The sequence below is a fragment of the Ruditapes philippinarum genome, unplaced genomic scaffold, assembly GCF_026571515.1.
Source record: "Ruditapes philippinarum isolate M1 unplaced genomic scaffold, ASM2657151v2 ctg946_1_1_1_1, whole genome shotgun sequence".
Lineage (NCBI taxonomy): Eukaryota > Metazoa > Mollusca > Bivalvia > Venerida > Veneridae > Ruditapes > Ruditapes philippinarum.
The window spans coordinates 85,084-102,605 of record NW_026861748.1 but is presented as its reverse complement, the minus strand read 5'-3'; the positions used below and the strand labels follow the sequence as shown (position 1 = coordinate 102,605).

The 17,522-nt window shown below is 34.3% G+C and overlaps 1 protein-coding gene across 4 annotated transcripts in view; it reads left to right on the top strand.

Annotated features, from left to right (window-relative positions):
• The window catches only part of LOC132716676 (F-box and WD repeat domain containing protein 10B-like), a 135,082-nt gene that overhangs the window by 38,891 nt on the left and 78,669 nt on the right, over positions 1–17,522 (top strand). For 3 of the 4 annotated variants that reach the window (XM_060699996.1, XM_060699994.1, XM_060699995.1), the window contains exon 4: positions 3,354–3,380. The exons of the other annotated variant lie outside the window; for it this stretch is intronic. In XM_060699996.1, coding sequence (XP_060555979.1) covers positions 3,354–3,380 — 27 coding nt within the window. The remainder of the gene's footprint in view (positions 1–3,353; positions 3,381–17,522) is intronic. 4 annotated transcript variants of the gene reach the window in all.

Sequence of the window (17,522 nt, the reverse complement as noted above, 5' to 3'; positions counted from 1 at the left end):
GACAATGATAGACATACTCAAATGTTAGTATAAATGTAAATGATAGACATAGTATAAATGGCAATGATAGGCATACTCAAATGTTAGTGTAAATGGCAATTATAGACATACTCAAGATGTTAGTATAAATGTAAATGATAGACATATTATAAATGTCAATGACAGACATACTCAAATGTTAGTATAAATGACAATGATAGACATATACTCAAATGTTAGTGTAAATGGCAATGATTGACATACTCAAATGTTAGTGTAAATTACAATGATAGACATATACTCAAATGTTAGTGTAAATGACAATAATAGCCATACTCAAATGTTAGTGTAAATTACAATGAAAGATATACTCAAATGTTAGTATAAATGCAATTGATAGACATAGTATAAATGGCAATGACAGACATATTCAAATGTTAGTATAAATGGCAATGATAGACATACTCAAATGTTAGTGTAAATGACAATGATAGACATACTCAAATGTTAGTATAAATACAATTGGTAGACATAGTATAAATGGCAATGATAGGCATACTCAAATGTTAGTATAAATGGCAATTATAGACATACTCAGATGTTAGTATAAATGTAAATGATAGACATAGTGTAAATGGCAATGATAGGCATACTCAAATGTTAGTGTAAATGACAATGATAGACATACTCAAATGTTAGTATAAATGTAAATGATAGACATAGTATAAATGGCAATGATAGGCATACTCAAATGTTAGTGTAAATGGCAATTATAGACATACTCAGATGTTAGTATAAATGTAAATGATAGACATAGTATAAATGGCAATGATAGACATACTCGAATGTTAGTATAAATGCGATTGATAGACATAGTACAAATGACAATGATATACATACTCAGATGTTGGTAAAAATGCAAATGATAGACATACTCAGATGTTAGTATTAATGGGAATGACAGACATAGAATAAATGCATTTATATATATTTTTATGCCCCCGGGCATATAGTAATTGAACCGTCCATCCGTCCGTCTGTCCTTTTGTCCGTACGAGGTTAACCTAGAACGACAAGTTGGATTTTTCTTAAGTTCTACCTGTACCAATGGCCTCTAAGTTTACACACTTACTAATCAATACAAAGTTCATGATCTGGGCAAGTTACATAACTCTGGCTTTCATATTTACCAAGTTATTGCCCTTTTCAGCACTTAGAAAATGAATAATGGTTAACCTAAAACGGCAAGTTGGAAATATCTTAAGTTCTATCTATACTAATGGCTTTATAACTTCCACACTTTCTTATCAATACAAAGTACATGATATTGCCAAGTTATATAACTGTGTCATCCATATTTTCCAGTTATTTCCCTTTTTTCACATTGAAAATAGGGCCTTGTCTGGTTAACCTATTTCGGCAAGTTGAATTTATCTTAAATTTCTCCTAATTGCTTAATTTCTTTAATGATATCTTTCATATTTAGTAGGTGGATACCTTTGATGGTCCTCTAATTTTTTGTGGGAAAGCGTTTCTAGGGTCAAGGTCAAGGTCACTGGTTTAAAAAATAAATATAAACATTTTTGCTCATACAGTATTATTTTTATTTGATGTCTTAGTTTAATACAAACATGCCAAGGGAATTCCTCCTTCTTTGGGTGTAGTAAGGGGTCATTTGGGTCAAGGTAAATGTTACCAATGTCAAGGTCACCAATGTTAAAAATAGATTTTTACATTTTTACAGGTGTATTGACCTTATTCTATAGACAGATGATATTTATAATTGATAGAAACATAAACTTTGATGGAGTTAGTGGTCAGTTGGGTCAAGGTCACCAGATCTAAAAATAGATTTTTACACTTTTGCCCATACAGCCTTTATTTATTGACAGATGTATTTCATATTTGGTAGGAAGATAACTTACATGGTATTCTTCTTTTGGATAGAGTTAGGGGTAGATAACTTTCATGAAGTTGAATATTTTTCAACTTCACAAGTCAGAGCAATGACTTGGCAACTTATATTTTTCACAATTACAAAATGCCATGACTTTGTCAAGCTATATAACTTGTGCTTACAATTTTTTGGCAATTTTTCTGTCCATAACTGAGTGAATGGGTAAACATTTTTTGAAATGACAAATTTTTTGCTACTGACAAGAATCTGAGCCAGGGGCATTTGTGTTTAACAAACACGTTCTTGTTTTTCTTTTTTTTTTCTTCTGTAATACACATGGGGATATATATGGAAAGGATTCATACTTTGACAAAACTAATGTGACAAGACAGACCGATTAAATTTATAAAATGAAAACATTAAGATTTGTTCAAACGTTTCTTTGTTTACTTTTAGAAAAAGTAAAAAGTCGAGCACTGCCCCCGCAAGGTGGTGGCTCTTGTTGCTATGATTGACTGTAACTAATCAATGGATTATCTTCATACTTGGACAAGACAACCTTTTGGACAAGACCGTCTGAAAGGTTAAACTGACCTTGACCTTGAACTTTAAAATTAATGACTTTACTGAATTTTGGTTAAATTGTAATAATTTTCTTCTTTTTTTAGGTCAAATAAATAAAATTCTCTTGTTTTTCCTGTAACTGGCTATAACTTTGTTATTTATAAATGGATTAATTTCATGATATTTACACACAACATGTATTATGGCAGGACCTTCATGTATATCAAACTCAGATTGACCTTAACTCATTGTTAACTTTGACATGGAAGGTCAAATTATTGTATTTTCACTGATTATTGCTATAATTGGTTGTAACTTTGTAACTAATCAATGGATTATCTTCATACTTGGACAAAACAACCTTTTTGACAAGACCTTCTTAAAGGTTGAACTGACCATGACCTTGAGCTTTAAATGACCTTGACCGTCATTGTCAAATTATTGAATTTTTGTTAAATTGTCATAATTTTGTTATTTATGTACGGCTTTGATTCATATATAGACAAAACAACACTTGTGGCCAAACAGACATGTTCAATAATTTAGATATGACCATGACCTTTAAATGACCTTGACCTTCAAGGTTTGATTATTGAATTTTGCTTATATTTTCTTAACTTTGTCATATTTATTTTTGGAAATGATTCATACTTTGACAGATCAGACAGACCTATTAAAATAAAAAAGGAAAAAACTTCTTTCTCTTTATCTTTTTCTTTTCATTGATTTGTTTAAACCATTTATTTGTTTGCTTTAAAAATGTAAAAAAGTCGAGCATTGCCCCCGCCCGGTGGTAGCTCTTGTCTGGACTTACAACAAATGGAACATTTATCTTGAAATAATTCAAAGTTCTGTCATGTCAACAAACCTCAGTAGAGTCATCTTAATAGAAACCTACATTTTGTACTTGAAGGGAGACACAATATTGCAGGGAATAAAGGTAAAATGACACCATTGATGCATGTATAAACTTCTACATTTGGTCAGGGGTTTTTCAGTTTGAAGGGAACAGGTGTCTTGGTCTTTTTGCTGATTATTCTTGTATTTTTTTTATTTTTATTTTTTCTAGAAAGGTACTTTAGTTTTTGAGAACTTGTTTATATCACACTAACTGATTTTAGCAGGCACTTAGATTTTATCAATATTTTTTTACAAGTGGAATGGTTTCTCTGTTTATGAGTTGAACCAGAAAAGTCAGATTATTTCCCTTTAAAAGTTAGGGGCAAAATTGACTTGTCTATTGCACCAGTATTTTTAGCTCACCTGAACATGATGAGTATCCGTCGTCCGTCCACATTTAGTTCGTTAACACTCTAGCAGTCACATTTTTGCCTCAATCATCATCAAACTTGGTCAGGATGCTTATCTAGATGATAGCTCGGATGAGTTCGAACATGGGTCATCTCGGATGAAAAACTAGGTCACAAGAGCTAAAAATAGAAAAACCTTGTTAACACTCTAGAGGTCACATTTTTGCCTCAATCATCATCAAAGTTGGTTAGGATGCTTGTCAAGGTGATAGCTGGGATGAGTTTCAACATGGGTCATCTTGGATGAAAAACTAGGTCACCGGAGCTAAAAATAGAAAAACCTTGTTAACACTCTAGCAGTCACATTTTTGCCTCAATCATCATGAAACTTGGTCAGGATGCTTGTCTAGGTGATAGCTCGGATGAGTTCGAACATGGGTCATCTCGGATAAAAAACTAGGTCACCGGAGCTAAAAATAGAAAAACCTTGTTAACACTCTAGCGGTCACATTTTTGCCTCAATCATCATCAAACTTGGTCAGGATGCTTGTCTAGGTGATAGTTTGGATGAGTTCGAACATGGGTCATCCTGGATGAAAAACTAGGTCACCGGAGCTAAAAATAGAAAAACCTTATTAACGTTAACATTAGCGGTCACATTTTTGCATCAATCATCATCAAACTTGGTCAGGATGCTTGTCTAGGTAATAGCTCAGATGAGGTCGATCATGGGTCATCTAGGATGAAAAACTAGGTCACCGGAGCTAAAATAGAAAAACCTTGTTAACACTCTAGCGGTCACATTTTTGCCTCAATCATCATCAAACTTGGTCAGGATGCTTGTTTAGGTTATAGCTTGGATGAGTTCAAACATGAGTCATCTCGGATGAAAAACTAGGTCACAGGAGCTAAAAATAGAAAAATCTTGTTAACACTCTAGCGGTCACATTTTTGACACAAGTGTCATCAAACTTGATCAGGATGCTTGTCTAGGTACTTGCTTGGATGAGTTCGAACATGGGTCATCTCGGATGAAAAACTAGGTCACAGGAGCTAAAAATAGAAAAATCTTGTTAACAATCTAGTGGTCACAATTTTGACTCAATTGTCATCAAACTTGGTCAGGAAACTTGTCTAGGTAATTGCTCGGATTAGTTCGAACATGGGTCATCTCGGATGAAAAACTAGGTCACAGGAGCTAAAAATAGAAAAATCTTGTTAACACTCTAGTGGCTACTGTTTTGATCCAAATATCCTGTAAATTGGTCTGAAAGTTTGTTTTGATGATTTCTAAGTCAAGTTCGAACATGGGTCATCTCGGATGGAAAACTAGGTCACACCGCCCAAATATGGAAAAACCTTGTAAACACTCTAGTGGTCACTTTTTTGACTCAATTATCATCAAACTTGGTCAGGATGCTTGTCTAGGTAATTGCTCAGATGAGTTCAAAATTGCATGTGAAACCAGGTCACCGGAGCTAAAAATAGAAAAATCTTGTTAACACTCTAGTTGCTACTGTTTTGATCCAAGTATCCTGGAAATTGGTCTGAAAGTTTGTTTTGATGATTTCTAGGTCAAGTTTGAATATGGGTCACCTGGGTAAAAAACTAGGTCACACTGCTCAAATATGGATAATCCTTGTTAACACTGTAGTGGTCACATTTTTGACTCACTTGTCATGAACCTTGGTCAGAATGCTTGTCAAGGTAATTGTTCGGATGAGTTTGATGGGTCAGGTGAGCGATCTAGGGCCATCATGGCCCTCTTGTTTTAAGAAAACTTAAAAACAAAAGTTGTCACATGACATACAAATTCATTAATCTACATAGCCAAAGAAATTACTTATCTCTTATCAAAAATAATTTTCTATTATTGGGTAGAATTTTGGTGAAAAAGATCAATGTTAAAGATACTGGCGACAATAAAAATTCCTGTAAATATCTTATGTGGAAAACTGTTTAGAAAGTAAAACTGATGTGTATAAACATTTATTTTTTAAATAGAATTCTTTTTCGTGAAAGAATTTTGTTCAGTTAAATGAGATGTGTTGCGCATGGGCAGAACCAGTGTTGCAATAATGACGGACGGCGGGCGTTTCAACGTTGTTGAAAATCTATAACATTTGTTTTGATCATAAAACAAAGTTTATTGGTTTATAATACTTTAATTTGCATGTTTTTGCAAAATATATATTCAATTCTATATTAGTGGTTTATTCTTGGAATAAACTTGTAAACTAAATCGGGCACGTGATGTCAGAAAAAATTTACTGATAAATTAGTTAAAAAAAAATTGTATAAACTATCGTTGATAGTTCAGGAACATTTATAAACATGTCAACAAAAAACATCGAACGTAGTTCGGCGGAAGAAAAAAATAAGACTGAAACCTGTGATTTAACGGGGAAAGAGAAAAAAGGAAAACAACCTGTTCATGGGAAACCAGTTACTAAAAAAACGAATTCAAAAGAAAAAAGCACATGTTCTTGTAAAGAAAGTGCATTGGCAGAATCAGAAAATGTGGTGCTAAAAGCTATATCTGCTTTACAATGTTCTATTAACAAACAATCAGAAAGAATGAGCTCTCAAGAAAAACAAATTACTGAGCAGAATGAACTGCTTCCAGGATGTCATACTTAGAGGGTTATGACTGTGAGGAAGAAGGATATTATGATGTATGTGACAATAGCAATTATGATGTTTTATGTTCACAAGAGGGTCAGTCATATTCTGGTGTTAATGATGAAATGGGTGATGATGTAACTGATGAACCAGGTAGAACAGAAAATTCTGGTAAAAGAAAGACTGAAAATGATGATAACAATAATCAATTTAATGAAATGTCTTAACGATTCAAAGCAGCAGAAATTTGTGACCAGAACATTGACTCTGTTTTAGCAAGTAATGTTAATGAACTGTTTTGGAATGGCATTGATGAAACAAAATATAAGAGGAAATAACACCAAGACCAGCAAATTGTGAGAGTCTTGTAGTGGTTCAAACAAATCCATTAATATGGGACTCGTTAAGTCCTGTTGCCAGATCTAATGATAAGAAGATGCAGAACATTGAGGCGATTGGCCACTAAACTGACAAAAGTTGTAAATCAAATGGCAAAATTAGAGACAAAAGTAGAGAATGATGTTTTCAGTGGGTCAAATGATGAGTGCAATGATGTTTTAGCTTTGCTTGGGCAAGCCAATAAGCAAATCAACTTCACTCAAAAGGATTTCCTAAGGCCGAACTTAATAAAGAATATAGTCATTTATGTAATCATAATAGACCCTTTTCCTAGATCAGCGAAAGAAATTGAAGATTGTTCAAAAATAAGCAATCGCATGTTCCAGAACAGATATCAGAGAGGAGCATTTATAGGCCGAAGGCGACCAAATAGATTTAATAGAGGTCATATTGGTTTTGGTAGAGGAATGATGAGAGGTCGTGGTCAAGTTCAATCCTATGGTGAACCAGTATCTGCCTCAAAAAACTTCCCAAGGCAGGGGTTCCGCCCTTACAGACAGTAAACGAGGTAGGTACAACTTTTATTGCTAAGATTAGCAAGTTTTATTGATGAATAGCTATATTTTAGATATTGTCGAACATTGTTACATAAATCTTGAAGAAGATGAGCTTAAAATTTATAATGCATGCATTCAATACAATTTTTATCAAAAAGAACAAATGGTCATTCAAAATGAAATTCAGAAATTGCTTAAATTACAAGTTATAGTTGAAGTAGAAGCATGTCCACACCAATATTTTTAAGACCAAAAAAGAATGGTGAATACAGAATGGTATTGAACTTAAGGTATTACGACCCTAATGGGCACTATAAGGAACTAAAAAATTGACATCATAGGTCAGATATATACCTTAAAGTACACCTGTATGCACAATTTAAACAAAGTTTACCGTACGGAAATCAAGTTATGGCCACTTTTCTGAACTCGAGCTAGGATGTTATGAGGGCCCTTTTTTAGAAATGAGGAATGCAATAACATTCTAATGAAAAATGTTTTCCCATTAATTTTTGGTAAGAAACAAATACATGTAGTACCATTCAGCTAACAATCCACATAAGCAAAATTATGATTTCTACTTAAAATTTATGAAATCTCTATACAAATGTTGCCCTACCCCACCCATCTGACCATTTTCCTACTTAGGGATCCTAATTTAAAAAATCCTTAAAATTTACCCAAATGAGTGCCTGTTTTCAAAGTTTCCCTAAATTTTTAAAGAAGTATATTGGTTGATCTTGTAAAATATGAAATACTTTTACCGTCTAGTTTTTATTTTATTACACTTTGAAAATATCAGGTACCATATTTATTACTAGATTTAGCATAAAAGTTAGCCAAAAAATACCTATATAAATTAAAAAATCAAAATTAAACAATTTTTTCTTTCCAAATGGGACATGAGAGATACATAAATAATGTTAAAAGAAAAAAAGAAAGAAAGAAAAAGTTGACTCTTCTGGGGATTGAACCCACGGCCCTCATTTTCAATGTAGTTAACAGTAGTTCTAGCCTATTTGAATACTCTTTAAAGCGGAGGTAATGCATTAGGATGGTAATACCTCAAAACGTTTGAATAATTTTATCCCATACAAACATTTTAAGATGGTAACTTTTAAAATTCTCTTTCACTAATTTCTAAAGATACATAATACATGGCTTCAGTTGATTTGCGCCATGCATATTATTTTATTAGCTCGACTTTTTTTTTTTGAAAAAAAAAAGTAGAGGTATTGTTATAGTCAGGTCGGCGTTGCTGTTGCCGTTCCCGTTGCCGTCCGCAAACTTGTACCTGGATCATAACTTTTTTATTTCTTGGTGTATTGTCTTCATACTTGGCCACAACAACCCTTGAGACAAGACCTTTCAGTAGACCACACTAACCTTGACCTTCATCCATAAATGACCTTGACCTTCAAGGTTAAAAGTCCAAATTTTGCTTGTTCATGCTGTTATTGGCTGTAACTTTGTTATTTTTGAATGGATTGTCTTCAAACTTGAACATAATAATCTTCAAGGATATCCCTTAAAAATAACCCGCCAGACCTTGACCTTCACTCATAAATGACCTTGACTTTGAAGGTCAAATTATTGAAATTTTCATTTTTTTGACTATTATTGGCTGTAACTTTGTTGTTTTTGAATGGATTGTCTTGAAACTTGAACATAATAATCTTCAAAGATAACTGTTAAAAATATACCAAAAGACCTTGACCTTCACTCATTAATGACATTGTCTTTGAAGGTCAAATTATTGAAATTTTCATTGTTTTGGCGGTAACTGACTGTAACTTTGCTATTATTGAAGGGATCAACTTCATATTATAACAGAACATTCTTAAGGACCAGACCTCGTTGTTTATCAAACCCAAATTTGCTTGGGCTCTTTAATGACCTTGACCTTGAAGGTTAAATTACTGAATTTTCTCAGATTTGTGCATTAAATGACCATAATTATATATTTATTGGTGTGTGTGTGTGTGTATATATATATTTACAACAACAACAACAAGAATTGCGTCATTGTTTCTATTTATAAAATTGCGTCATTGTTTCTATTTTTAGAAATTGCGTCATTGTTGCTATTTTTAGAAATTGCGTCATTGTTTCTATTTTTAGAAATTGCGTCATTGTTGCTATTTTTAGAAATTGCGTCATTGTTGCTATTTTTAGAAATTGCGTCATTGTTGCTATTTTTAGAAATTGCGTCATTGTTGCTATTTATAGAAATTGCGTCATTGTTGCTATTTTTAGAAATTGCGTCATTGTTGCTATTTTTAGAAATTGCGTCATTGTTGCTATTTTTAGAAATTGCGTCATTGTTGCTATTTTTAGAAATTGCGTCATTGTTTCTATTTTTAGAAATTGCGTCATTGTTGTTATTTTTAGAAATTGCGTCTTTGTTGCTATTTTTAGAAATTGCGTTATTGTTGCTATTTTTTAGAAATTGCGTCATAGTTTCTATTTTTAGAAATTGCGTCATAGTTTCTATTTTTAGAAATTGCGTCATAGTTTCTATTTTTAGAAATTGCGTCATTGTTGCTATTTTTAGAAATTGCGTCATTGTTGCTATTTTTAGAAATTGCGTCATTGTTGCTATTTTTAGAAATTGCGTCATTGTTGCTATTTATAGAAATTGCGTCATTGTTTCTATTTTTAGAAATTGCGTCATTGTTGCTATTTTTAGAAATTGCGTCATTGTTGCTATTTATAGAAATTGCGTCATTGTTTCTATTTTTAGAAATTGCGTCATTGTTGCTATTTTTAGAAATTGCGTCATTGTTGCTATTTTTAGAAATTGCGTCATTGTTTCTATTTTAGAAATTGCGTCATGTTGCTATTTTTAGAAATTGCGTAATGTTGCTATTTTTAGAAATTGCGAAATGTTTCTATTCATATATATATACAAAATATATAATAAAACTAATGTGACAAGACAGACCAACTAAATTTATAAAAAGGAAACATTAAGATATGTTCAAACCTTTCTATGTTTGTGTTTAGAAAAAGTAAAAAGTCGAGCGTTGCCCCCGCCCGGCGGTGGCTCTTGTTAAGATAGCTGAAGAACAGCAAAAATATATTAGATTTACTTGGGACAATAAGATTTTTCAGTTCACGTGTTTGGCAAATGGAGTGAGTGAAGGGCCAAGATTGTTTACTAAGTTGCTTAACTCATTACTTCATGAGCATTTGGTGAAAAATGGCTGTTTTCATTGAAAAGTCTCCCGTAACAAGTTCAAATTGCTATAAAACTATAAAAACTGCTTCAATACTAATCAAACTTGGCACAAATTTTGACTGGACCATTGCCTTTGTAACAACATGCCCAGCCTTAAATTTCCTGTTACCATGGCAACGAGGGGACATCTCAAAATTGCCAAAAATAACTATTTTGCGTTGATTTTCAGCTCGACTGTACAAAGTCTATGGAGAGCTGTCCTACTCACCCCAGCGTCGGCGTCCGCGTCCAGATTTCAGATTAAAGTTTTGGTGCAGTTAAATATTTTTCACTATAATTTTGTCATTTCTTAAGGTGTCAACTTCAAACTTCAAATATATGTTCCTTATCATCAACCACATCTTATGTGACAAGGTTCATAACTCTAGCACCAATATTTTCAGATTTATCACCCCTTGAACTTAGAATTTTCCTCAAAAAATACTATTTTTTACTTTCTTAAGGGATCAACCTCATACTTCAAATATAATTATGTTCCTTATCATCATCCCCATCTTATGTGACAAGGTTCATAACTCTAGCACCAATATTTTCAGATTTATCTCCCCTTGAACTTAGAATTTTCCTTAAAAAATATTATTTTTTTACTGTTACTTATTTATTTCTAAAGGGATCAACTTCATACTTCAAAGATATGTACCTTATCATCATCCACATTGTATGTGACAAGGTTCATCACTCTAGCACTTATATTGCAAGAATTATCTCCCCATAAACTTATATTTTTTTTACTAGAAAAATGTTATTTTTTACTATAACCTTTTTAGTTTTAATCTCAAACTTCAAATACTTATTCCTTATCATCAATTACATTTTTTTGTGTGACAATGTTCATAACTCTTGAAACAATATTTACAGATTTATCTCTTTGAACTTAGGATTTTCTATAAGAATTATTATGACTTCTTTACTTTTTAAGGTATCTACTTCAAACTTCAAATATATATTTCTTATCATTACACACATGTTGTGTGACAAGGTTCATAACTCTAGCGTGACTATTTCTAGAATTATTCCCCTTGATCTTCGAATTTATGTTAACAAATGTTATTTTTTTACTATAATTTAATACATAATTATACATAATTTATTTTTCTTTCATAGTTTTGTCCTCCTTACTGCGTCCAGTATTTTATTAGTCGAGCTTCGCTGTCTCCTGTGACAGCTTTTGTTCCCATTAAAATTGATTTCAAAGTGCTGCATTGAGATAGAGTCAAATGCTTTTCAGCGTTGGTTACACGTTACCTTATGATCGATCTGGGGTCATTTTTAACCTCTCACAAGTCCAGAATTTTCTTGGTGATGAGGGGGACTGCTGCCCCCCCTTCAAATCCCCCAAACAGAAGGGGGCACATCCCCCTTCTGGCAACCCCCTGATTTATTTTTTGGTTGGGGGCCGCGCCGAAAAAGTGGTCACTTTTTTAAAATACATTTCTCAAACAAAAACAAGTGTTTGGGGGCCTAAATAAGGCATTTTTTCACCATTTGAGACAACAAAAAAGGGCGGGGGTGAAAAAGGCGTTAAAAGGCGTGTATATCAGGTAATGGGTTAAGCCTGTTTATGCAAAGTTACGAAGTATGGGATATGTTAATTATGGTTTTTGTGTCGCCTTGAATAAGGCGACATATAGGGGTTACTTTTGTCGGCGGTGTAGGTTGTTGTCAGCGTCCCATTAAGCTTGTCCGGAGCATAAGTCAGTCATTATAAGTCGGATTAAATTCAAACTTGGAATGCATGCTTCTTATAATGACCCGAAGTGCAGTGCACAAGAACCTGTACTCTGCACTTCTTAATATTTGAGTTATTGCCCTTTGTTAATTTTCATACTTTATTTTGTCCGGGCCATTTCTCCTAATGTATTAAAGCTATGGTCTTGAAACTTCATAGGATGATAGATCTCATTAAGAAGAAGTGCAGTGCACAAGAACCGGTACATTGCACTTCTTAATTTTTGAGTTATTGCCTTTTGTTAATTTTCATACTTTATTTTTGTCCGGGCCATTTCTCCTAATGTATAAAAGCTATGGACTTGAAACTTCATAGGATGATAGATCTCATTAAGAAGAAGTATAGTGCACAAGAACCGGTACTCTGCATTTCTTATTATTTGAGTTATTGCCCTTTGTTAATTTTCATACTTTATTTTTGTTCGGGGCCATTTCTCCTAATGTATAAAAGCTACGGACTTGAAACTTCATAGGATGATAGATCTCATTAAGAAGAAGTGCAGTGCACAAGAACCCCTTCAACTCTTCTACTCTGCATTTCTTATTTTTTGAGTTATTACCCTTTATTAATTTTCATATGTTATTTTGTCCAGGCCATTTCTCATAAATTATAAAAGCTATTTTTTAGACTTGAAACTTCATAGGATGATAGATCTTATTGATAAGAAGCGCAGTGCACAGAAACTGCTGCTCTTCACTTTTTATTTTTTGAGTTATTGCCCTTTGTTAATAATTTTCATATTTCATTTTTGTCCTGGCCATTTCTCCTAAACTATATTGTTATCCCCTGCCGATGGAATCGGGAGGGGGATATAGTTTTGACGTTGTCCGTCCGTCCGTCCTTCCGCACTCACAGGAGAGTAATTTAATCATGTGGCTAGAGGGACAATAGGAAGCTGTTCTTTCTCTTTGATGTCATTCATTCCGTAATGCTTTTATGTGGCTATTTTCTTTTAGGTGGCTAAAAAGAACAATAGAGAGAACAATAGAGTAGCCACATAATTACTGTCCTGTGAGAACATCCGTCTGTCCGTCCATCCGTCCGTCCGAATTTCGTTTCCGGAGTAGTTCTCTGCAACTACTAGCTGGAATTCAACGAAACTTTATGAGAATCATCAATATCAAGAGGAGATGCGCATATCGTCAGCTTGTTCCGGTCAGACCCTTTAACTCAGAGTTATGGCCCTTGATTAGTTATGTAGTATGCATATAGAGTAAAAAATCGCTTCCGCACTACTTCTCTGCAACTACTGCCTGGAATTCAACGAAACTTTATGGGAACCTTCAATGCCAAGAGGAGATGCGCATATCGTCGGCTTGTTCCGGTCAGACACATTAACTCAGAGTTATGGCCCTTGATTAGTTATGCGGTATGCGTATTGAGTAAAAATCGTTTCCGAGCTACTTCTCTGCAACTACTGGCTGGAATTCAATGAAACGTTATGAGAACCTTCAATACCAAGAGGAGATGCGCATATCGTCTGCTTGTTCCAGTCAGACACTTTAACTCAGAGTTATGGCCCTTGATTAGTTATGTATGCATATAAAAGACAAAAACGTTTCCGCGCTACTTCTCTGCAACTACTGGCTGGAATTCAACAAAACTTTATGGGAATCTTCAATACCAAGAGGAGATGCGCATATCGTCAGCTTGTTCCGGTCAGACACTTTAACTCAGAGTTATGGCCCTTGATTAGTTATGCAGTATGCATATAGAAAAATATTCGTTTCCTCACTACTTCTCTGCAACTACTGGCTGGAATTCAATGAAACTTTTTTGGAACCTTCAATACCAAGAGGAGATGCGCATATTGTCGCCTTGTTCGGGTCAGACATTTTAACTTAGAGTTATGACCCTTGATAACTTAGGCAGTATACAACCAGAGCAATAATCGTTTCCGTGCTACTTCTCTGTAACTACTGGCTGGAATTCAATGAAACTTTATGGGATACTAAGAGGAGATGTGCATATAGTCGCCTTGTTCCGGTCAGATACTTATAACTCAGATTTATGGCCCTTTATTAGTTATGTAGTATGCATACATCTCATTGGCATTTCCAGATATTACTATTTAACACAAAGTTATGGCTCTGTTATTGCCCTGAATATTTATCAAGTTCAAAGAATATTACTGTTTATGCCATGATTAATATAGAAATAAAGCCTTATGTCTTCAGTTGTTGTGTTAATAATAACCAGTACTCGGCGGGGGATATAAATTCAACGAATTTGCTTGTTCACAAGGCGACACAGTATAGATGATAGTCTACTTTGTGGTGATTCAAAACATGAATGTACACAAAATGTTCTAGCCACAACTAATCTTGTGAAAAACATAGGCTTCATGATCAATGAAGAAAAATCAGTATTTATTCCAACAAAGAAAATTCAGTATTTAGGAAACATAATTATACCCCCGCACAACAAAGTTGTAAGGGGGGTATACTGGAATCAGCTTGTCCGTCCGTCCGTCTGTCCGGCCGTCCGTCCGTCGGTTTTTTCTTGTCCGCCCAATAACTTAAGATTCCTTTGACCCTTAGTCTTCATATTTGGCATGGAGGTTAGTCATGATTAGTAGATGACCCCTATTGATTTTGAGGTCACTAGGTCAAAGGTCAAGGTCACAGGGGCCTTGACTTCAAAAAGCTTGTCCGCCCAATAACTTAAGATTCCTTTGACCTACAGTCGTCATATTTGGCATGGAGGTTAGTCATGATTAGTAAATGACCCCTATTGATTTTGAGGTCACTAGGTCAAAGGTCAAGGTCACTGGGGCCTTGACTTCAAAAAGCTTGTCCACCCAATAACTTAAGATTCCTATAACCCATAGTCTTCATATTTGGCATTGAGGTTAGTCCTGATTAGTAGATGACCCCTATTGACTTTGAGGTCACCAGGTCAAAGGTCAAGGTCACAGGGGCCTTGACTTCAAAAAGCTTGTCCGCCCAATAACTTAAGATTCCTTTGACCAACAGTCTTCATATTTGGCATGGATGTTGATCATTATAAGTAGATGACCCCTATTGACTTTGAGGTCACCAGGTCAAAGGTCAAGGTCACAGGGCCCTTGACTTCAAAAAGCTTGTCCGCCCAATAACTTAAGATTCCTTTGACCCACAGTCTTCATATTTGGCATGGAGGTTAGTCATGATTAGTAGATGACCCCTATTGACTTTGAGGTCACCAGGTCAAAGGTCAAGGTCACAGGGGCCTTGACTTCAAAAAGCTTGTCCGCCCAATAACTTAAGATTCCTTTGACCCACAGTCTTCATATTTGGCATGGATGTTGATCATGATTAGTAGATGACATCTTTTGATTTTGAGGTCACTGGATCAAAGGTCAAGGTCATAGGGACTTTGACTTCAAAAAGTTTGTCCACCCATTAACTTAAGATTCCTTTGACCAACAGTCTTCATATTTGGCATGGATGTTGATCATGACAATAAGGTGACCCCTATTGATTTTGAGGTCACTGGGTCAAAGGTCAAGGTCACAGGGACCTTGACAAAAAAAAGCTTTTCTTCTCAATTGCTAAAGAATGTCCTGTCCGCAATGTATTGATTTTGACATTTTCACATTTGAAGCATGTAGAATACATAACTTAGCAATGTACTGGCTTAGTAACCTCAGATTTGGCAGGGAGGTTGTCCTTGAGCTCTAAATGGCCACTGTTGATTCTGACAAAGTGGTATGCGGGGGTATTCACGCCATGATAGTGGCAGTTCTAGTTGATTCAGAAAAAATGATTGTACAGTTACAATTGGAAAGACAAGAGTCTATTATTTCAAGCTGCAAAAGTCTTTTAAAAAGCAAACAGCAACTATTAGAGAAGTGGTAAAAATTATAGGTTTAATTGTGGCTAGTTTTTCAGCTGTTGAATATGGTAAATTACAGTAATATAGACAATTAGAAATGAACAAAATTTATGCTCTTCAAAAAAGTAAGGGTATTTATGATAGTTTTGTGGTAATAACAAATGACATTAAAAAAGAAATGCAATGGTGGATAAAAAATCTTACATTTCAAGTGAGACATATTTTTAAAAAAGCTATTGAGGTGGAAATGTACACTGATGCCTCGAGAGTTGGATGGGGAGCAAAATTAGAAGAATGTAAAATAGGGGGTCGTTGGAATAATACAGAAACAAATTATCATATAAATGTGTTATAACTATTAGCTATCTACCATGCTCTAAAGGCTTTTAAAGGAAAATTGCATGATAAACATGATAAAATATTTTCTGATAATACTACTGCAGTAAAATTACATAAATAACATGGGTGGTATTAAATCCCCAATTTGTAATAGTATAAGTGTTGATATATGGACTTGGTGTATACATCATAATATATGGTTAACATGTACATACATAGCAGGTTCTGATAATGTGGAAGCTGATGCTTTAAGGATCATCTTGAATGGAAATTAGATAAAAACATATTTCACAATGTTTGTATTAAATGGGGGAATCCTGATATTGATATGTTTGATTCACGTTTGAATGCACAATTACCAGTTTATTGTTCTTGGCAACCTGACCCAGATAGCACTTTTGTAAATGCATTTACTTTAAATTGGAATACATTTAATCATATCTATTTTTTCCCAACTTTTAGTTTGATGGGACGGTGCTTGCAGAAAATAAGGCAGGAAAAGGCCAAAGGCATTGTAATTGCCCCACTATGACCCACACAGCCATGGTTCACACGTCTATTGGAATTAATTGTCGATTACCCAGTGATAATTTGCAAATGAAAGCACTGCTGACTCTTCCTCATACAAACAAAGAACATCCACTTACGAAAAATTTTAACTGATTGCATGCAAAGTGTCAGGCAACAGTTTTGAGAATGAGGACTTTCAGAAAATGTCTACCAATATCCACAAGTCATCTTGGAAATGTGGCACCAAGAAGCAGTACAGTGTATTTATCAAAAGATGGTTTTGTTACTGCAGTGAAAGGAAGATCAATCAAATTTCTCCAACTGTGGAATATGTAATTGACGTAGTGCTTTATCATCGTTGGGTTTAACTTTCAACAATTTTAAAATTGGTGCTCATCCACTTGTGATTCGTTACTGTATACATGAAAGGAATTTTTGCATTAAGACCACCAAAACCTTGTTATGTCAGCGCATCGGATGTAAATGCGGTCTTAATGTATCTTCGTAAATTATCACCGGTCAAACAACTTACACTGAAAGATTTAACATTGAAACTTACAATGCTAATATGGCCTTAACTCAGGCAGACTTTGCATTTGATTAGTTGTGTTCAGTTTAAAAAGTTAAAATCTGAGTTTGTTTTTAAGTTAGCTGATTCTTTGAAACAGAATCAACCTAA